We start from the raw sequence: 22,726 nt of genomic DNA on the forward strand, positions 1-22,726 counted from the left end.
GTTGTTCCAAACCTGTATGGTTTTCTTTATTCTGATGAGCGCAGAAGAAGATATTCTGAAGAATGTTGGTAAACGAACAGTTGACGGTAGCCATTCACTTCCATAGTGTGGAAAATAATTATATACTGTATGCAAGTCAATGGCTACCATCAGCTGTTTGGTACTATGGTTGTAGGCTGTTGTGAATACAGTCATAATTTTTGTAGACACTTCCTTAAACACCCCTTTTCTGTTTCTGTCGTTCATTTTCCTCTAGGCGTTCGGTCAGGCGTACACCAACCAGCGTAAAGTAGCCGAGGATGGCGAGACAAATGAAGAGACATTGTTGCAGGAGTCTGCCTCCAAAGAGGCCTATTATACGGGACGTCTGGTGGACCTTCAAACCCAGCTCAACCTGAGCAGCTCCGTGGCCTCCAATGCCCAAGCGGAGACTGAACGTCTCAACGCCCTGGTGCAGGAGCTCAGAGACGTGAGTTGTGTTTTTTATTTTACTGGTGGAACTGCTGCCACATTACATTCATATCAAACCTATCCAAGTATACACACTTTCTGAATGTAATTAATTTTAGAAGACTATATGAAACTCCATCTTGGGTCAAAGGGTTATTTTGAGGGGAGTCAGTCTGTGTGTAGTGTGTCAGCAGTCACTGGAGGCAGAGGGTGGTGTCAGGGTCAGAGACTTTCGCCATAGTGTATTGTAGGGTGCTAATGCATGGCTAAACTGGGGCATGAGAGAAATGGCCTGAGGTCGGCACGAAGACACACTGTACACACTCGGCCACTGCAGCACTATGAGACAGGGAATTTCACACCATGTCATATACCTCACATTATGAATAGCTTAATTACTACAGTAAATCAAGGTATTCTGACAGTCTAGATTATGTTAACATAGGCAATTTTTCAGTTATAGCTCAAATTATCACTGAAATGTCATGGAAATTAAATCTTACAAATAGTTTTGTTTTATGAATGTTTACACAAAAAAAAATAAAAAATTGGAATATGCAATGAGACATCACATCCTCTGGAAGAGCTCCTGTATTGTGTACAGTAATCAATATCTCCGCTCAGGGGAAGGTCATCTGCCAGGGTGTGCAAAATATCTTCTGCCCATGACATTTACAGTTATGGAGGATTTGTTGGCGACACCTTTACTTTTTGTTTCAGCTGCAGTGAACAACTAAACACATTTCTTTTTATACTCACTAGGATATCTACGGAAGTTCTAAGCGGCCATGCATTATCATTTATTTCCTTCTTGTTTTCTCGTTATAACGACTTAATTTTCTTGTTATCTCGACATAACGAAAGTTGTTTTCTCGTTATAACGGCTTAATTTTCTTTGTAATTGCAATTTCTTAAATTGTTTGTAATATTCTGTTTCGGCTGTTGAAGAAACCTTTGTTTCGGCTTTCCCGTATAGGTTGAACCATGAGGAAGAAAAGTGATGACTTGAGGGTTTCCTCTGACCGAAAGCAATTTGTTACCCAGCATTCCTGTCAGCTCAAGTGTTGACATACTCAGTATCATCTTAGACTCTGACTCACAGAAATATAAAGCTATTGTATGTACAGCTAATGGATTTTTTATAGATTCTTTACAAAGATTCACTATGACATACTTACACATAACACCAATATAATGCAAACAGGAAGTTCTTAATAGAAATTTTGGGTTTACTGCTGCTTATATTCTTCATTTTATTTACCATTCTAATGAAAATAAGGAGTATTTCAATATATACACTGTATAGGGGTTACTGCTGATAGGTTTATTTAAATTAATTTAATTTAAGAAGACAAATCCCTCAAACTACTCTATGCTGTCCAGAACATCAGTATTGTTTTTCACTTTTAACAAGCTGATTTTGTGAAACTTTCTTCTGACATGGGGTTATGCATAAACAGCCAAGTGACTCATTTATTTTTCCTTTTGACCTTCCCTTTCTCTCTTTCAGAATAATGAGATGTTAGAGCTACAGAGGAACAGGATGAGAGAGGAAATCAGAGAGTATAAGTTCAGAGAGACCAGACTGCTCCAGGACTACACTGAACTGGAGGAGGAGAACATCACTCTACAAAAACTAGTGTCAACACTCAAACAGAATCAGGTATACACACACACACACACACACACACACACTAACTGTGAAACACAGTGTCATACTATGTGAGCAAATCCGACTATAGAGTTGAATTACATGCAGTCACTTAATCTAAATTTAGTGCATCTGTGTTTTGTTTACAGAGGGCATACTTTTTGACAGTTTTTCATTAGGTTTTCATGCACCAAATTATGTTTAGTGTAGTTTTATGCCCCTTTTTTCCACCCTCAGAATTAGGTTTTCCTTCTGTACCTTCAAGCTTATCAAGCTTAACCCAGTAGGACACATTCCTGGATTAAAGGGATTGTTCACCCAAAAAATTAAAATTTACCCATTATTTACTCACCCTCAAGCCGTCCTAGGTGTACATTTTTAAATATAACTCTCATTGTATTTGTCTGAAAAAAGAAAGCCATATAACTTGTGGATGTCTTTAGGGAGGGTAAATCATGGGGTAATTTTCATTTTTGGGTGAACTATCCCTTAAAAATCCTTGATAATCTTGGATCACCATTCCTATTAACCAATCAGGTTTGACGGCTTAAGGTTGGGGTTTAGGGGTTTCAATATTTTCATAAACTTATGATTTTAGTAGTAGGTAAGAGTTGGGATTTTATGGGATGATTGGATGGGATAGGATTTTCACTTAGGAACATGTCCTACTTGGATCATATTGTTCATACCTGTAAGATTATGCAATGTGTTAATATATATTACATGGAAAACATTTACCTGAAATGAGTGGCAGTATGTCACTATGTAATATTTTTATTATTTATTCTGCAACTTGCTTGGGCATTTATACTCATTTTCCTCAGGTCATGTGGCATAACCTTAAAATTTGGCTGAATTTTATACACACACACCTACACAATAATAATAATAACACACACACACACACAAACACACACACATATATATATATATATATATATATATATATATATATATATATATATATATATATCAGTATATAGACTTAGAAATACAATAATATTGCATATACACAAATATTATTATTATCATATTAAACAGCCAAGTGTCCACAAATATGCCTGTTCACATTCTCTTTCAACTCTTTAAAATGTACAGGTGGAATATGAGGGTCTAAAGCATGAAATCAAAGTGCTTGAGGAAGAGACGGTGCTACTCAACAGCCAGCTGGAAGATGCTTTACGTTTGAAAGACATTTCTGAAGGTCAGTTAGAAGAGGCGTTGGATGCTCTGAAGAGTGAGAGGGATCAGAAGAACAATCTGAGAAAGGAGCTGGCCCATCATCTCAGCCTGACGGACAGTGTGTACGGAGCCAGCACCCATCTGGCCATCTCTGCCGTGGAGGGTTTGAAGTTCACAGAGGAGACAGCAAGCAACGGCACGTCTGCATCTGGGTCTAACCCCAACAATGATGAACGTAACCGCTGTAATGAGTGCAATGGGCATGGACCAAAGGTGAACGGAGAATTTCACCAACCTGGAGGCCGGAAGGGAGAGGTGCTGCACCCAGTGTCTGATCTCTTCAGTGAACTCAACCTGTCTGAGATGCAGAAACTCAAACAACAGCTAATACAGGTGAGTCACATTTATCTACCATATTTAATTGTTTTATATTATTTACTTTTAGTTATTTTCTAACTTTCCATGAAACTAAATGTTGGCCTTGACAACAATCTGAAATATAATAAATGTACTTTTTAAATGTTTTATTTTATTTTCAGAAAAACTTTTTGGGGTTTTATGTTTTTTCAACTGTTTTTGTTCAGGTACTCACAGAGGGATGTTTTGGTGAAAACAGCTGTTATACTGTGCATTAATGAGCAACTGTTGACTCCTGCTGAGAGAGCTTGAGAGCTTTTCATTAGAGTTTGAATGCATCTACTGCTACTTTATAAGCTAACATAGATGCTTTAAACCCTTTAAAGGGCATTAAACATTTTGTATCCAGTTAATCTCAACAGACATCAAAGCTTGCCTTAATTGACACATTTTCATGCCCTTAACACTTCTACATATCACTTGAAAATACTTTATGTAGAAAGAGTTTGCAGTGTAAATTTGAGTGTAGGAAAGACCATTTCTGTAAGTGCAATAGTCTGTTTTGTCCTTTGAGAGGCTGCTGTCATGTTGATTACCATTATGAGTGAGTGCATTTTGCCGGTCTCTGTAAAAGCAGGACACAGTAATGTATTTGTATGTGCATGTACTGTACCACAGGCATATTCAGCAAGAGAGACAGCATGGGACAAGAATAGAAAATCTGCCAGTGCAGACACGGAAACATAGAGAGCATCAGCTGCTTAAAGGAGCATCACACAGCAAATCAGACAAAAGAATTATGACACAATAATTGCAGTGAATGTAGCTTAGTGTTATTGTCGATTCATTGATAGATGTAAAAAAAAAAAAAAAAAAGAGAGATAACAGTTAAGGGTATTTCCCATGATAATGCTAGTTAATGAATTTGTGAGCTGTGTCCCTATGGTTGCATCTTTTATAGTTGAAGATGAAGATGAAAACATAATCATTAATGGAAACTTTCTTATTACCAAATACAGCATATTAGTTATATAACATTATTTATCTGGAAATTATGTATAAATTAACAACAATAGCCATTATAAAAGTGTAGTAAGTTTGTACATTTGGAAATAACCACAAGCAAACAATTCAGTCAGAAGTGGAAAAGCAGTGCTCTAGAGAGTACAGGATTTAATTAATAAAAATAAAAAGATATAAAACTTAACTTTGCCCTAAAGCCAAATTGATTTGAACAGGAACAAGTACTAGATTAATGAGACCAAAGATTGCCTGTTTAATGTAACTAACATTGATTATACCTATGTACATAGTGTAACACTATTAATTATCATTTATTAAAATCTCTCATTTGCATTTTAAGGTAATTAATTTTATATATATATATATATATATATATATATATATATATATATATATATATATATATATATATATCTGTAATGATACATTAAAAACGCTATAGCCAGTTAGTCATATATGATATTAAAAAAACAGCTATGTAACCACACATAAATTTATACATTTATCCAAATAGATCAATTTCATAAATTTCATAAACTGTAACATGTTTGCACCTAATGGTCTCCTCTGGGGAATGTGGCTGTAGTAATGCTTTCTCTAGCTGTGTGAGATTGCCATTAAATACATAGCCAAGAGACTGCTATTTCAGCATCCAGTTGCACAAAGTAGTTGCCATAATATTTGTTTCTTGTTTCCTCACCCTTCAAGCTACTTTAATTGTCTGGCATTTATTCAGAAAAAAAGTGTTTCCCCATCCACCATTGTTTACTTTTTAAATGTCCAAACCCGATTCCAAAAAAGTTTGGACACTGTACAAATTGTGAAGAAAAAAGGAATGCAATAATTTACGGATCTCATTCACTTGTATTTTATTCACAATAGAATATAGATAACTTATGAAATGTTGAAAGTGAGACATTTTGAAATGACATGCCAAATATTGGCACATTTTGGATTTCAGTAGAGCTACACATTCCAAAAAAGTTGGGACAGGTAGCAATAAGAGGCCGGAAAAGTACATATAAGGATCAGCTGGAGGACCAATTTGCAACTTATTAGGTCAATTGGCAACATGACTGGGTATAAAAAGAGCTTCTCAAAAGTGGCAGTGTCTCTCGGAAGTCAAGATGGGCAGAGGATCACCATTTCCCCCAATGCTGCGGCGAGAAATAGTGGAGCAACATCAGAAAAGAAGTTTCTCAGACATGGGCTCAGGAATACTTCCAGAAAACATTGTTGGTGAACACAATCCACCGTGCCATTCCCCGCTGCCGGCTAAAACTCTGTAGGTCAAAAAAGAAGCCATATCTAAACATGATCCAGAAGGCTTTTTCTCTGGGCTAAGGCTCATTAAAAATGGACTGTGGCAAAGTGGAAAACTGTTCTGTGGTCAGAAGAATCAAAATTTGAATTTCTTTTTTGGAAAACTGGGATGCCATATCATCCAGACTGAAGAGGACAAGGACAACCCAAGTTGTTATCATCGCTCGGTTCAGAAGCCTGCATCTCTGATGGTATGGGGTTGAATGAGTGAGTGTGGCATGGGCAGCTTACACATCTGGAAAGGCACCATCAATGCTGAAAGGTATGCCCAAGTTCTAGAACAACATACAGTATGCTCCCATCCAGGCGTCGTCTCTTTCAGGGATGTCCTTGCATTTTCCAACATGACAATGCCAGACCATATACTGCATCAATTACAACATCATGGCTGTGTAGAAGAAGGATACGGGTACTGAAATGGTCAGCCTGCAGTCCAGATCTTTGACTCATAGAAAACATTTGGCGCATCATAACGAGGAAGATACGACAAAGAAGACCTAAGACAGCTGAGCAACTAGAAGCCTGTGTTAGACAAGAATTTTTGAGATGCGTTGATACCATGAAATTTAAAATCAACTTATTTTCCCCTTAAAATTATACATTTTCTCAGTTTAAACATTTGATATGTCATCTGTGTTGTATTCTGAATAAAATTTTGAAATTTGAAACTTCCACATCATTGCATTCTGTTTTTATTCACAATTTGTACAGTGTCCCAACTTTTTTGGAATCAAGTTTGTATTTCCTTTTGTCCTTTTTGGCAAATCTTCAGTAAGAAATCGATAGCGTTTCACTATCTCAGCCTCAGGTGTTAGATGGCTGACCTTTCTGATACAATGAGTGATCAGAAAGCAATTAAGCAGCAGTTGAGTTTAATGACAGGTCTGCAGTTATGCTAAATTTGTAACGAGCAAGCTAACACACCTAGCTGTCACAACTGTCTATAAGTTTTATAAGCACATCAAGTTAAATATATTCCATGTTTTCTAGCAAAAGTATTGAAACAAACTGTGTATCATCTTGTTCACTAGGTTGAGCGAGAGAAGGCGGTTCTACTTACCAACCTGCAGGAGACTCAAACTCAACTGCAGCACACACAGGGCGCTTTAACTGAGCAGCACAGGCGTGTTCACCGGCTTACGGAGCGCTTCAACTCTATGAAGCGTCTCTACAGCGACAAGGAGTTTGAAACAGAGGAGTCCGAGAAGAGCGTCGGGCCCATTAACGGTTGCTGCGATTATGAGGCAGACATCAATGGAATGGAGCTTCTGGAGTGCAAATACAGAGTTGCCGTGACTGAAGTAATTGACTTGAAGGCGGAGCTTAAGGTTTTGAAGGAAAAATATAACCAGTCTGTGGAGAACCAATCAGAAGAGAGCAACCACGGTGAAGGGAAGGTCCAGGCTCTTGAAGAACAAGTGAAACGGTTGGAGAAAGCCTGGCGCGAGAGTCGCGAGCGGCTTCTCAGTCTGGAAGCGGAGCTCCGGTGTGCTTCTGTCATGGCTGGCGAAAGTAACAGCATGCTGAACACAGCTCAGGACGAGCTGGTTACGTTTAGCGAGGAACTCGCTCAGCTCTACCACCATGTCTGCTTGTGCAACAACGAAACTCCTAACCGTGTTATGCTGGACTACTACCGTCAGAGCCGGGTCACACGTAGCGGCAGTCTCAAAGGCCCTGAAGACCCAAGAGCCTTGCTTTCTCCACGTTTAGCTCGCCGGATCGCTGCTGTTAACTCCTCAGACGTGTCCAAGAGTCCTCAAGACTCTCCATCAAAGGAACCCCTTGGAGAAGGAACTAAAGGGGAAGGAGGAAGTCCCAACAAAACCCCGTTTGGTTCACCAATCAATGGTTCATCTCTCTCTCCCTCCCCAGTGCCAGAAACAGGTGATCTCCGTCGCGAACCCATGAACATCTATAACCTCAACGCCATCATCCGTGACCAGATCAAGCACCTGCAGAAAGCCGTGGACCGCTCGCTCCAGCTGTCCAAGCAGAGGGCTGCGGCACGAGAGTTGGCACCCATCCTCGATAAGGACAAAGAGCTCTGCATGGAGGAGATCCTGAAACTCAAATCCCTCTTGAGCACCAAAAGAGAGCAGATTGCTACATTGCGTCTTGTCCTGAAAGCTAACAAACAGGTAAGAAGGCCACGTTTATGTCTTATGTTGTGTTTGGTCTCAAATAAAAGCATATATAACAGAGCTTGGTATGTTCTAAAATGTGTTTCTAGACTGCCGAGGGGGCCCTTGCAAACCTGAAGAGTAAATATGAAAATGAGAAGTCCATGGTGACGGAGACAATGATGAAGCTTAGAAATGAACTAAAGGCCCTCAAAGAAGATGCAGCCACCTTTTCTTCACTGAGGGCAATGTTTGCCACAAGGTGCGTTTATCAGCCCTTATCTGATTTAATGTAATTGAGGACATCCAAATTGGAATAGTTTGTTTTTTTAATACACGTTCATGATTCATCAAAAATGTTTTATAAGCGTAATCTTTCATCAAAATGTAACTGCTTGCTCCACCACTAAATCTAAACTATTTACTGTTCAGCTGATATCACCTAGGTCAGAATAGTGTTATTTAATAGCTAAAGAGCCATTTAGTTATTGTTACAGGTAGGGATGGAAATTAGTTCAGATTCTAAATCCTATAAACGATTCTGTCTCCTTAATGATTCCAATAACGATCCTTTTAGTACTTTTACACCATGTCTACACTGAATGCGACTGTTCCCATTTTTTCAATGTTACTACTTGTTTCAAAATAAGTACTTTCAAAAATAACATTCCCGTAATGTTTACATGTTCTCTTGTTATAACATTTGTATAACTGATTCGTTTAAAACTGAACATTTCTAATGTTCAGACAACATTCAGAAATAATGTTTTCATAACAATGAAACTTCAGCAGAACTTTCTTAAGAACATATTTTTGTTAGCTGGGATGCGACTAAGATTATTTAAAAGTTTAACATTTTTTAAATTGTCTCAAAACGTGTTTTATTGATTTTATTGACTAAATGTATTTTTAAATGTGGCATAAATGCAATACAATTATTTAATTTAATACAATGATTCTTAATTAATTACAATATAATTTTTTTAAACTACTACTAAAAAATGTATAATATGTATCTTACTACACAGTGAATTTTTGACTGAATTGAACTGATGTTTTAGAGCCATTTGTTCAAGAATCCAATATACTTCAGATGGACAAAATCAAGTTCTTCGCCATATTTTTTAAAGCTGAATATTCTTTTTCACACTGAAATACATTATGGTAGTAAAAATGTTGTGGTTTTCTTTAATAACTTAGTGGTGAGGTTCTCTCCCACTCTTTGTCTAGATGTGATGAGTACGTAACTCAGCTGGATGAGATGCAGAGGCAGCTGGCTGCCGCAGAAGATGAGAAGAAGACTCTGAACTCTCTACTACGAATGGCCATCCAGCAGAAACTGGCCCTCACCCAGCGCCTGGAGGACCTGGAGTTTGACCATGAGCAGTCGTACTGTGGCCGTGGAGGGAAAGTGACAAAAATTAAGAGCAGCCCTCAAAAAGTAAGTCATCGAACTGCACTCACTGCTCCCCCTAGCCCCACTGCATCGGTTTCAAAACCCCCTTTCTGTCTGTTCCAAAACAATATGGTTGCATCAGCCAGTAGCTCTCCTTCACTGGATGTCCCTGGTCCATCCTCCTCCTCCTGGACCTCGTCAGACCAGCCGTTTTTCCGTGGCCAGTCTCAGTGGAAACTGGGCACTCAAACTTTAGTTTTAGACCCCGAGATGCTAAGTATTGAGCTTTGTCGTAGTGGAGACTCTGATGCTCACGTTCCCAGATCTGCTCCTACTTCCCCCTACCGTTCTCCTGTCCTGGGCACTCGGCAGTTGCCACTTTCCGTGAGATATCGTATGCGCTCCAATGTGACTCAATTCACACCTTCAGCTGCTTCAAGAACTTCTCTAATCCAGTCTGGGACTCCCAGAATCCCTAGTGGTGACCCTCAGTAGGTGACATGGATTAAGGACAGACTGGTTTCCATTCTATGACTGCTTGGAGCATATGATTCAACTCAGGGATAGATTTAGAGACTTTTTTACTGATATTATTCTGAACAGAATTATGTTTTGCCAGCTCTAGAAAGACACTATTGGTCAAAATAATTCTCTTATGCCCACCAAGGCTGCATTTTCTTTGTTCAAAAATACAGCAATATCAGTAATGTGGTGAAAAACTAGTACAATTTAAAATAACTCTCTATTTGAATACATTTTAAAATGTAATTTATTCCTGTGATGGCAGAACTGAATTATCAGCATCATTTCTCCAGTCTTCAGTGTCACGTGATCCTTCAGTAATCATTCTGATGTGCTGATTTGCTGCCCAAGAAACAATTCTCATTATTATCAATGTTGTGCTGCTGCTTAACATTTTTGTGGAAACACTACAACATGGTACACTACCATTCAAAAGTTTGAGGTAAGATTTAAAAAGGATGGAATACTTTTATTCAGCAAGGATGCATTACATTTATAATGTTACAAAACAAATTTCAAATAAATATTGAATTTTTTTCATTATTATTAATAAAGGGTTCACAAAAAATATTAATCAGCAGTTTTTTAACGCTGATAACATTAAGAAATGTTTCCTAAGCACCAAAACAGCATATTAGAATGTTTTCTGACTTCTTTCAGAAACATAAAAAAATTGTAATCATTCCAAACTTTTAATTATTGGCTTTATGAGATCGTATATTACTAAAATAATGTTGTCTGGATATAAAAATGAGTTTTAATAATAATACAAAAAATTGCATTATGCTTGATGTCATTTTTTGCGGCCTGGGTAAGAAAGCTGTTTTTTGGCAAGCACAATTGTTGTGAATCTGCATCAGTAAGGACATGTATTCGGATCATACTGGAAGAATTACTCTGTAAAGCAGAACAGGTATTGATTGGTGCATGTTTCTATTCGAATATAATTCCTGCATGTTCGCTTCCATTTTATAGCTTGATGAAATGGGTGCTACATACTGCATGCAAAGCAGTTAGTTTGTGTGATGGAGTTTTCAGTTCTTTTTGCATTGGCTAATAGCACGTCTGCCATAACTACAGCGCCATCCACTGGCAATTACTTTGGCCTTTATGTAGTCATCAAGCCTTATGACTTGTGACAAAGTGCTAAATACTGAAATCATGAGTAGCAGCTTATGTATAATTATTACATTAAACTTATTTTAAAGATAAATGCAAACTGCTTTGCTAGCTAACAGTTAAATGCTCAGTTGAACTCAATGCACTATGTATAGAGCAGATCTATTCCTGGACACAGCATATGGCAGTGCAGGATCTGTCATATGCAAATGCAGAGACGTGTTCTTGCACATGGTGCCTGCTGCCCAGCTATTGCATTTCAATAAGCTCTAGAGTACAGAGCCACATCAAAGTGCCATTCATTATATCATGAGTCATTCTATGGAATGGGTGCCTGTTTAGTTTGATAAGGAAATTTTTAATGTCAATTTCTGGATGTTTTAAACATTCTTTTAGGCATATAATGTGTTTTAAGTTTTAATCAGTTGTCTTGTTCCATTTCAAATTAAATGTATGACTTTTAATGCATTTTATTAGGGTTAATATACAGTGGGTAACAGGGTTGAGAGTTTTAAGCCCTTTGATCATTACATGTTAATATTTATATATTATTATATATAATGTATTTTTCTGTAATATATTTTTGTTTCATTTTTTTTTTTAATTATCAGTTTTTTGTTTTTTATACAAAATAGTGGTAACTGTTTGAAAATGTAAGATTGTCCCTTGCTGACAAACATAAAAGAGCATAATATAAAGTTATACGATGAGTTGTCAGGAAGAGTTCCTGAAAAGACTTTGCCATTATGATAACTTTTTTTTTTTTTTTTTTTTTTTTTATTTAAGTAAACTATTGGACAAGAAGAGTTCACTTTAATTTCAGATTAAGGATTTATATTATAGGATTTATTTAATTTAACTAAAATATATTGTTTTGTTCAACTCAAACAGCAATTAAGAAATGCTACTTTTTATTTACATATATTTCTCAATCAGAATGTAAATATTTGCTAAAATATCAAGGAGAATGGCAAAAAATGTATTCTTGACTAAGACTAAAGAAAAGAAAAATAAATAAAATAATATAACAGGAAATTTTCACACACACACAAAAAATTACATTAACAGATGACAGCTTTTAATGTGTCTCAAGTCATTTTTTACACATTTGTATATAAAGTGTATATATTATACTGCATAAGTATAATGTGTACAGTATGTATTAAAAAACGGCACTCGTTTTGTAGAAAGACCTTCACCTTTAAGAACCTTTGGGCGAAAAAGCATTTGACAAGGTCAGCTGTTAAAGATTGTTCAGAACATTGTGTTAGCATTGCTCATGCAAGGCTTACAGAGATGAAGTTCATAGCTGTTACATTTACATGTATAGACAAGTCTCTGGATTATTATTTTTTTCTTTATTTTTTTTTTTCTAGGAGTGATCTGAGATTTCAGTGTAATATTGCTGATTCCTGTGCCTTGCTTAAAGACATGTTATATATATTATGTATGATGTTGTTTGGAATTTTACTTTAGTGTAATGGAAACCAGTCTGATCCACTTCACCGGTGTCACGAAGACCCAACATTATAGAATGCAGTGCCACTTGACCATTTTATTCCCACTAAATTTACGAAGGTTTAACAATTTGTTTTAATAATTGTTCTAATTACAACAGTCATAATTTTCAACTATCGTAATGTGACATAATGTAAATGCATCACATTCCTGAGGTGTGACACTTCTATAGGTTTTTTTTTTTTTTAAACAGTTTTCAACTGTCAGTATATTGTATCATAAAAACAATCTTTATTTTTCCTTTTAATGAGCAATGGATGCTTCCATCTGCCTGCAGGAGTCAGTGTTTCCACATTTCACATCCTTTGCTCATTACTGGATTTGTTAAATGCTGTTTTGCCCAAGGTGACAAAGACATATACCAACCACAGAGCAGTAGTTTCCTTCTGATAAAATTTTTATTAAATTACATTTATGACTCTGGAGCTGTAGATAGCTATAATTGTTTGCACTATGAACATGGTTATGTCATAATACATTTCTACAAACAACTAACCCAGTACACGCAGACACTGTAGAGCCACATCTTAAAAAGCACATAGAATAACTGCATAGCAACACCCTGACAAACACCCTCACATCATCCTAAAAACTACTCAAATTGTAATGGAAAAAAAAAAAATCTTCTTATTACTAATTTCCATAGATTGCTCCAAATGTGTATATGTGCTCTTAGCTAGACAACATCAAATATAATGTTTTAAATATGACTTTTTGACTTGTTAAATGTGTAAACGCATGTGTATTTGCAAGCTCCCATTAACAAAGCAGCAACGCCGTTTGTCATTTGCACCTGCATACACTACTTTTTTAAAAGTTTGAGATCAGAGATTTTATTTTATTTATTTTTAAGAAATTAATACTTTTAGGATATATTAAATTGATCTAAATGAAATTAAGGACATTTATTATGTCACAAAATATTTCTGTTTCGAATAAACGCTGCTTTTTTTCATCAGAAAATCTTGGGTAAAAAGTATGACACTTTCCGTGGAAATATTAAGCAGCACAACTGTTTTCAGCAATAATAATAATTAATGTTTTTAGAGCACCAAATCAGCATTTTAGAACGATTCCTGAAGGATCATGTGACACTGATGACCGGAGAAAATATAAGGAATACATTTTATCTTAACATATTTGAAATAGAATACAGTAATTTTAAACTGTAGTAATATTTCACAATATTACTGCATTGTTTGATCAAATAAATGCAGCATTGGTGAAGATAAGAACTCAATTTCACTGCCCCAAACTTTTGAAAAGTAGTGTATCTCTGTTTAACAAACTGAAGGTGATACCACCTTGCTTTTCTTTCCATCTATACCTGCCATGCCTCATGAATGCAGATGAACATACGCAGCTGAATATTTGTAATAATTTTTTCTTATTCTACATGCTCTATCCGTTCATTTTGCACGTGATTCTTCTTTAGATTAACACACAGAATCACGCCCAAACGTTAGAGCATTGCAGCCATTTCCAGCTTCGTTCACTTCGCATCTCTGTGCCCATCTCTCTCTGTGTTTGTGTCACTAACCCTGACTGTCACACCTCTGTATATGTCTAATTTATCAGTCTCTCTTAGATTGTCAGCAGCCTGCTGGCTCAGTACCGCCAACCTCCCCACAACTGAGGCGTGGGAGGGCATCCACGGGCCACAGGTAACCCGTCCTTTAGAGAAACTCGCACGCTACTGTTTTCTCTCTCACTCTCTTTCTAAAAAAAAAAAATGTCACGTAGGCTCACGCATTCACAAATAATAATGTGAACAGCAGCATCCACTTCCTCACACTTTTCCAATACAATTGATATACACTACCAGTCAAAAGTGTGTCTTTAAGGTTTTTCACGTATTTAAATAAAGCCTCTTGAAGTATACAAAAATAACACTGAGATGCCCAGCATCCTTTCATCACCCTCTCATCCTTAGTTGTCGAATATAGACAACGCTCTTTTCGTCCCATACTACTTTGCCTCTTAAAAGCTACTTTCTTTAGAATGTGCCCCTGTGTGTCTGTCAAAAGGGAGTTAATGTTCGTGTCTGTATCAGTGAATTGTGCTTTTTTTCTATATCACCGTTGCGCCAGTTTAATAGGAAACAGGATGTGGCGATTTCACTTTACACCTACTCATCGCCACTGTTTCTGTTTTCTCTCCCTTCTGCCTGTGTCGCTTGTGTCTTTGTAGTCCTAATGTGTTGTTAGCTCTTCAAGAGGACCTGATGACTGCGGCCAACACCAGACTTCCATGCGATCCTTTCAACTGTCTGGCCCATCATTCTCATTTTTTTGGCCCTTAGCCTCTTGTCGTTGGACTCCTCTCAGAGACAGATGAAGGGGGTGGAGCATATCAGTCAATCATGACCTCCAGCCAATCAGATGCTCCAGAGGAGCCCGCACAGTCACCGAAATTGGATGAATTATTTAGTGATGCATATTGTAAGTACTAATTATCATCTCGAGTGAGATGAGATCAAACGGAAATGGACTGATTTATACCTATTTATTTCACTATTTATTGCATTATTTATTTGTGTTTTTGTTTATTTAAGAATATGTGTTTTGTGTCTGACTGTTTTACTATGAATATGATTTTGAATATGAATGCAGCTTTTCTTAGAAATACACTTTTAAACAACATAAATTTGTGTTAATTACATCAACCCAGGAGTAATATTATGGTGCAAGGAGACTTTTTATCAGTCAGAATTAATATCTTTGACGCACAAAAAAAGTGTAACATGCAAGAAAGATGTGTTTGCAGAGTTGAAGAGAGGTGAATGTATTATTGAGAAACATGTACACATAATTTTCATCAAGTAGAAACAACATCAGTGAGATATTTGTGTGACTTTGATTTTGACCTTCAAGCTCCTGATGTGATTGAGTTTAGCTAATCTTAGCTTCTTTAACGTCTTTGCACATGGAATTTGTTTCTTTTGTCATTTTTTTAACAGTTTATTGCAATGCATAAAGATTATATTTTATACCTGAATTATCTTTTTTTATTGCCGAATTGATGTCAGATAAGTCTTTGAGGATTGAGTGGACATATAGGCCTAGTTCAGGGCCTATTTTTTTGAGGGAATAGAGTTATAGCTTGAGTGAGGCTTGATCCAAGTGCACTGCTAAATTTGAACATGAAGTGGGTTTATTATTCTCAGTTCTGCTCCAAAGACAGCATACAAGCCCTATTTACTGTATCCCATATTCACTAGAACCTCTTTACATATCTCCTTCTCTCTTTTATTTTCTTTTATCTTTAAGTTATATCCAACCTTTACCCTATATATAGCACAAACACATTTATCTATGCATTTAAAAAAAAGGCACAGGATCATTTTAATGCCATTTGGACATCTGTCCTCCAACTGCACCATGATTTGTACCAGCAGGACACGGATAAATATCAGATGTCATTGTTTGTATACAGCAGCAAACCACAAAAACACATTTTCAGTCTTGCTGATTGACTGAAAGGTTATTGATGGAGTTAGATGAAGAATCTATCGGACGCTTCTCAAAGCATAACTGTATCCATTGTGGAACGAGAACAAAGATAGTCTGTTTAATGACATGCAAAGAAGGATATATGGCAACAATGGTTTTATTCACAATCTCTCTTAGCTCCCAGTTCTCAGTTTCTGTTCAGTAGAGCCCATTCATTTGGCGTTTTAGACTGTACCCATTTCTTATTGAGCATTTCCAATGAGTTTCAGTGTTATTAACTACACATTGTGGTAGATTTGTTGCATCTTAAGTGTAATTTACTGAGTAACACCATCAATGTCAGATGGTGTGTACTGGTGAAAGTATGATCTTGCTGCAGGATTTTTAATGTGTACAGCTACAGTCATGAGCCACATACTTTTCTTTTAAGTAAAATTAAAAAACAATATTAGTTTTATATAGTCCTGTCCTGATTATTTGACGATTAACATTATTTGACGATGTGTGTAAAAGGTTTTGTGTGCACAATGTAGTAGCGCGTCATAGCTTACATTTGTCTTTGCACCTTATATCAAGGTCTAGTAAGGAAAAAATAAACAAATAATTAACACATTGTAATTTTGTCATTATATATATATATATATATATATATATATATATATATATATATATATATATATATATATATATATATATATATATATAGTTTGATCTTTTAATTTGTATTGGTCCCAATCAACGTTATTAAAGTGTTAGTTCCGATCCTCTAATTTGATTGGCTAAGCGGTGTTCAGATAACTCAATGAGGTCATATGTTTTTTTTTTTTTCAATTCTTTTGTAGTTTCTATACAGTTGTTTAATGCAGATACAGTAACCCAAGATTAAATTATGCAGCAGTAAATTGGATCACTAAGTGATTTCAAGTCAAAATAAAGTAGGAGGTCAAAAATGAATGCCTAACCCTACTGAACTTAATAATGTATTCATTTATAGTTTTTTTTTTTTTTTCATAAACTTTGATCGTTTTATTAATTATTATTATTATTATTTTACAGTTACAGTTCTTCGATGCAGATAATCTCCAGGCAAAGAGTCAAAATTCGCCATAACACCGGTTCTCCAATTTCACTGGCTAAGCAGTGTTTAGGTAAACTGATTCAAACGATTCGACTCACTGAGATGAATCAAAGAGGTCGGCGAGTCAAAATATACAGTAGGCGGTCAGAGCACAGAGGAAATGACAGGACTGGGCCAATCTTGCTATCAGAGCTCTTGGGATGGTGACTGGCTCAGAACAGTGTACTACTGTAAGAGCCCGGGAATCTGAAGAAAATACTAAACGAAGCATTTCGCTTTTCTTTTGCATAACTCTGCAGGGTTATTTTTACGGTTGCAGACGCTTGTTAAGACATGGACCGAGATGCTGCGTGGACGTAAAACAACTGTTATTTAAAGGTCTTTTAAATGTTGTAATGAGGTAACAAAAACATGAGTGAACTGAGGAGAAACGCTATCCGGAGGAAGACAAAGCCGAAGCGGAGAGCAGGCTTCCCGGTGAAGAAATGCCCGGAATCCGCAGGTGAGTGCAGCGGTCAGGTGAGCGCGGATAGTCGGCTTATGGGCTTATCCTCCTCGTGCCAAATGTCCAAAACACTGGAAGCATTTGTTCCAGTGAAACAGTTACGCTGTCAGGCCTTTGAGTGTTCTCTACGCAACTTAAAGAACACATTGAATGGTCATTTGTTGAAATATTTCGGTCCGCCTGTAAATGTAAGAAATGGCAACATGTGACAGCGACAGTTCACACCATACTGGAAATGATTTTTAAAAGTTTCTAATGTGGGCTATATAACCAAAATTCTATGCCATGATATGAGTAATTAAATTACTCCCACTAAAAGCTGCGACCATTTTTTATTTATTTTTTTATTACATATTGTAGTTATTATTAACGATTGACACATTGTATCGCCTCCACGATATGATGTAGCCTATCGTCATCTCTATCAGACCTTGAGACCATGGTATTACCTACAAAATATTTTCATATTTGATTTATTGCATTCATATTTTATAAATATATTTGACATTCTGATAAACATAAAGGTCTAGCATACGATAAGTAAACAACACCGTGAAGTTATGAATTAAGGAGGTCCTTTTGGAATGAATTTTGGAGTGAAGTGCTAGATCAAAATGAAAGCCATTATGAAAAGCCTTTGATGAAATATTTATTTCGCAACATGGCCAAATTTTTTTTTGTAACATCTACTTTCGATGGATCTTTTTATTTCTCAGTTTTAATATAAAACCAGCTCTTCATGCTTCCAATCTTTTCATGCTCAAGTTCATCATCGTGGGTTGCCTTAATCTCTGACAGCACACAAGAGATTTGACAAAACGTGGAAAATGCATTGGAATCCATGCCAGACTCCATTATCTACCATAGAAGATAGCTCTGTTTGTACTGAAAGTTCAGGATATGAGTGTGAACAAGTCCCAACTGGTTGTGTTACAGTGTTTGCAATAGTGCCATGTCTCATCTCTGACTATGAGACAGCCTTCATAATTCCGTAGCTTTAGGATAACTAATGTGCAGGTGTACTGCTGTTATACTTTCCAGTCTATTAGATATTTCAGGTTTATTTAGTCAGTCTGTGTTCGTAATAACAGCCTATAGTGTCAATACTACTCTGCCTGGCACAGCACAGCCACTGATGTTAAAAAAGTCAATCGGTGCCATAGACTCCAGTGTGTCTGTGACTGGGTAAATGAAAGGCAGATTTTGCCTTTCAATGACAGCAAAAGATTGCAGTTCTTCCGATAATTTTTTAATATATAATATATACAATTATTGAAGCAATACCTAGAGGAAGAGCTAAATAAAGAAAGATAGGGGAAAAACACTGGCAGGAAAACAAAATACATTTTTTCTCGAGTTCTCGAGCAAGGAAAGTGTGTACTTTTTATGAACAAGTGTGTCTGCTTGCATTTGAAAATACCAGTCATGCCTTAGCTTTCTCTCAGTAGCTTAAGAAATTATTGAGCTGCTTTCATATTCCGCTCATTTTAACAATAGACATATTACATAAACAGAAAAAAGAACAGGGACCCTTGGGAGCTATTTCCTGAAGAAAAAAAATGCTAGTTAGAAACTAAATAGAAATGCTTTCCTCTTCAAACTTTTGGGCTTAAAATAACTATGTTTTTGGAGTGACCACTAACACAAATGTGTGCTGTTGTTAAAGTTAACTATTAATGTTCTGTCGTGCTTCACTGAATCTCATGCTTCCTCAGTTACACTGAAGTCAATGTTTTAGAAGTTCAGAGTCATAGTCAGGTGAGCCAGACCTGTTGTCATAATATCATCATAAGAGCTTATCAGACTTTATTTGGTTGTGATTGGTGTATACTGCAATAGCAGGGTTTTAGTTTGTGATGTGTGAGAGAGAGAGGGGCTATAAATATCTCATGGATACACACCTTCCTTTATCCTCTAGTAAATATTTGAGGACAGGACACTGTAGGCCAGCCACATGAAATTAGACATAATTTCATCTATAACACTGAAATCTAGTCTAAAATAAATAGTCATATCTGCAAGGAATTTGCATTAATACCTAATCATTATGATTGTTTAATATGTATGTTTACTCTACAGATCTTTTCAGTTTGTCTCAGTAAAACATACAGTACATGTAGAAACACCCAGCAGGTGGCAGTATAATACCAAAAGGGTTTTGCAACCTCTTAACATTGTGTCCAGAACCTAATGGGCATTTATGAAGTTATTTCAAAATTGGAAATCAGGACTGCTTATATGTTACTGTAATTTATATATTTGTTTCTTTAAATGTTACATATCAAGTTGTACTTTGTGGAGTAGTTAAAACTAATTTTATGATCCTGGACTCTCTCATCTTTTAAAAGTGCTTGGTAATTTATAGCTAAATTAGCTCTTTTGAACTGTAGTGTATAAGATAAATAATTTAATAGTTCTTAAAGATCATTTGCTGAGCATTCACCTGAACAGGATCACCCAAAAAGTGTTGCTTTAACAAAGACACATTTTTAAATAACTCCATATTTTCCATGTAAACGTTCAGGGGAGGGGATGGGGTTAAGAGTTTGTTTACATGCATGGGATGGTCCTGTAGTGACGCACTTCCTGTTAGAGAGGGAAAATTCCTACTCAGGGTCTGATGACGGGACCGTGAGTTCCTATCTTGCCTATTATGAAACACACAATGCCCAGAAGACAGGGGTGTTGCAAGGTCTTGTGTTAGTCATATCATTCAGTAGGTAGTTGGATTAAAAAGATCTACGCCTGGTGGTGAGAAACCAGGAACAGTGACTCTAAAGGGTGTAGGATTTTAAAATCTAGCTCTCTGTAATTTCCTTCCTTTCATTTGTCTTCTTGACTATACAAATGTCAAGACCCTAGATCATTGATTTCACCCTTGACTCAAGTCTCACCCAGTTCAGATCTCTGCTCTGTTTACCTATGAGAATTAGTGATAGTTATGGAGCTTTACATAACCCGTGCCTCCGCCCAGGGCAGTCCTACCCATGCCCCTTTCCTCTTGATCAACTCAGCTTCTTAACAAACACTTGTAGATGACTGCAATTTCCTGATATTTGTCTGGAGTTTCCCCACTTGGGCTGGAGGGATGGGGCAATTTTGTAGTTCAAGCATCAAGCCTAGAACAGGCTCTTTCTTGGAGACATTATCCTCGAATGGCAACATAGACCAAACAACATGTATATTTCTCCAATTAACGTCAATTAATGAAGAATCATTGAAAAACTTGGAATCTTAACAGGATATTAGGATCCTTTTTCTTTTAAGTAAAAAGATTTTTGCCAAAATCTTTCATCTTTCATTAGGAAGTCGTTTGGAGATTGTTTTGTTAACGGGACTGCTTTTTAGAGGGGAGCACAAGAGGGAATGAGAGAGGAAGTGGTGATACAGTGGATATTTTTGTCCATTCTACATCTACAGGAAGCCGGGCTTCATTTTCTTCCTCTTCTTTCTAGTCAGCCCTTTTGTGGAACCCCTGGATTCTTCCCTGCACTTCATTCAGTGTCTTTAACTCATTTTCTCTGTGTTGTAAAGTCTCGCTGATGGACAGTGATGGATTGTCTGGGCTCTGGCCTCAGGAAAGCTCTTCTCCACCACACTGCCTCCGGTAGGTGATCCAACGGTTCTCACTTTAATGAGCTTCAACATGCCAGCAATGAGACGTTTCACCGTGACTCTGGGAAAGAAAGTAGCGGTTGCTTGTCAGAGATTGGAGAGGAGGCTGTTGAAGGAACTCTGATTCTAACCCAGTTGAGATCGAAAAATGTATCTATTGATGCGTAGGAAAGCTTCATTCATGTAATCACCAAACAACATACAGGATCATGGGGAATGGATTAAGAAAAATTAAGCGTCGTCGGAAGTATTGTTTTTGGCCAGCTAAAGGTAATGTTCAGTTTCAGTAATTTTTCATGTATTGGTTGTCAACATAGTTTGGTGTTACATTTGAAGAGTAAATCTGTGTTAAGTGGATATTTCACCCAAAATAAATAAAAATGTATTTTACTCCTCCTCAACATTGTTCTAAAATGCATGAAACATATTTTGAAAAATTACTTTCTTCTTTTTCTTACATTGTTTTGGACCCCACTGACTTTCATTGAGTGGACAAAACATTTAAACATTCTTCAAAATGCCTTCTTTCGTCTTCTTAAATTGCTGCATATAAAGAAAGTATGCCAGCTGTCTGGAGAAGTTTACTCTCTGTACAGGAGGGTGGGTTCAAATTATTCACCGTCATATTCTGCCTAACACAGCGATTGTGAACTAATTATTGTTTAAAATTGTGATTGGTGACATCAACAGAAAAGGAAATTTGTTTCAGAAACAGAACAGTATAACAAAATATTACTAAGACAAAAATTCTCTGATAAACTGTTGAACAAGAGAATAAATAGCCCATATGTATTCCATGCGGAAGATGAACTCATCAGCATGTTTCTTAATAGTTACACACAGTAATCCGTGCTGTTGTCCACAGACTAGTTTGTACTGAATTCAGTTTTCTGTTGAAATAATGCCTGCAACTGTTTCAGGACAACACATTCTCTCTCTTACACATGTCTTGTCCCGCCCATTTAAACTAACTCATAAGCATCTTTTCACTAATCTAAACCTCCGTGATTTATGGGTGGCTGGGCACCCAGACATCAGGTGTCAGGTAAAATTTTTTCAGCCATACTAAAGACAAAACATCTCCCCATGTGGCCAACATACACACTACCAGTATAGCACAGACTTGAATTTGCAGGTCAGATATTTCTTTGCATAATAGAATGGTGGCACAGTATTTTAGACTGGTTATATAAGGATTGTGTGCAAAATCAGTTACCGACCCAAGCAGAAGAAAAGCACATATCTCTTGAGATCTGGGAACCAGTACGCACAAGTCCTCCAACCGTTCCGCTGGGCAGGAACTACTGGCCCATTGTTTTGTGTGTTTACATTGAGTTGTGGGTTTGTAAAGGTCTGGTCATGGCCTATTTAAAAAACCTCAGTTTATTATTTGACTTTCTAATCTGTTAGGA

At 36.8% G+C, this 22,726-nt stretch overlaps 2 protein-coding genes across 9 annotated transcripts in view; both read left to right on the forward strand.

Moving 5' to 3' along the window:
- The window catches only part of LOC113061540 (protein bicaudal D homolog 1-like), a 29,458-nt gene extending 12,730 nt beyond the window's left edge, over positions 1–16,728 (forward strand). The window contains exons 2-9 of one of the 5 annotated variants that reach the window (XM_026230715.1): positions 257–469; positions 1,961–2,113; positions 3,200–3,676; positions 7,018–8,127; positions 8,220–8,371; positions 9,340–9,550; positions 14,253–14,328; positions 14,855–16,728. In XM_026230715.1, coding sequence (XP_026086500.1) covers positions 257–469; positions 1,961–2,113; positions 3,200–3,676; positions 7,018–8,127; positions 8,220–8,371; positions 9,340–9,550; positions 14,253–14,300 — 2,364 coding nt within the window. In that variant the 3' untranslated portion in view covers positions 14,301–14,328; positions 14,855–16,728. Of the gene's footprint in view, positions 1–256; positions 470–1,960; positions 2,114–3,199; positions 3,677–7,017; positions 8,128–8,219; positions 8,372–9,339; positions 10,312–14,242 lie in introns of those variants that run through there. The other 4 variants (XM_026230717.1, XM_026230716.1, XM_026230714.1 and 1 more) reach the window with 4 other exon arrangements.
- A 649-nt stretch (positions 16,729–17,377) lies between these two features.
- The window catches only part of LOC113061541 (FYVE, RhoGEF and PH domain-containing protein 4-like), a 51,907-nt gene continuing 46,558 nt past the window's right edge, over positions 17,378–22,726 (forward strand). The window contains exon 1 of one of the 4 annotated variants that reach the window (XM_026230718.1): positions 17,378–17,696. In XM_026230718.1, the coding sequence (XP_026086503.1) occupies positions 17,606–17,696 (91 nt within the window). In that variant the 5' untranslated portion in view covers positions 17,378–17,605. Of the gene's footprint in view, positions 17,697–21,045; positions 21,307–21,333; positions 21,585–22,726 lie in introns of those variants that run through there. The other 3 variants (XM_026230722.1, XM_026230720.1, XM_026230719.1) reach the window with 3 other exon arrangements.

Source organism: Carassius auratus, chromosome 43, assembly GCF_003368295.1.
Source record: "Carassius auratus strain Wakin chromosome 43, ASM336829v1, whole genome shotgun sequence".
Classification (NCBI taxonomy): Eukaryota; Metazoa; Chordata; class Actinopteri; order Cypriniformes; family Cyprinidae; genus Carassius; species Carassius auratus.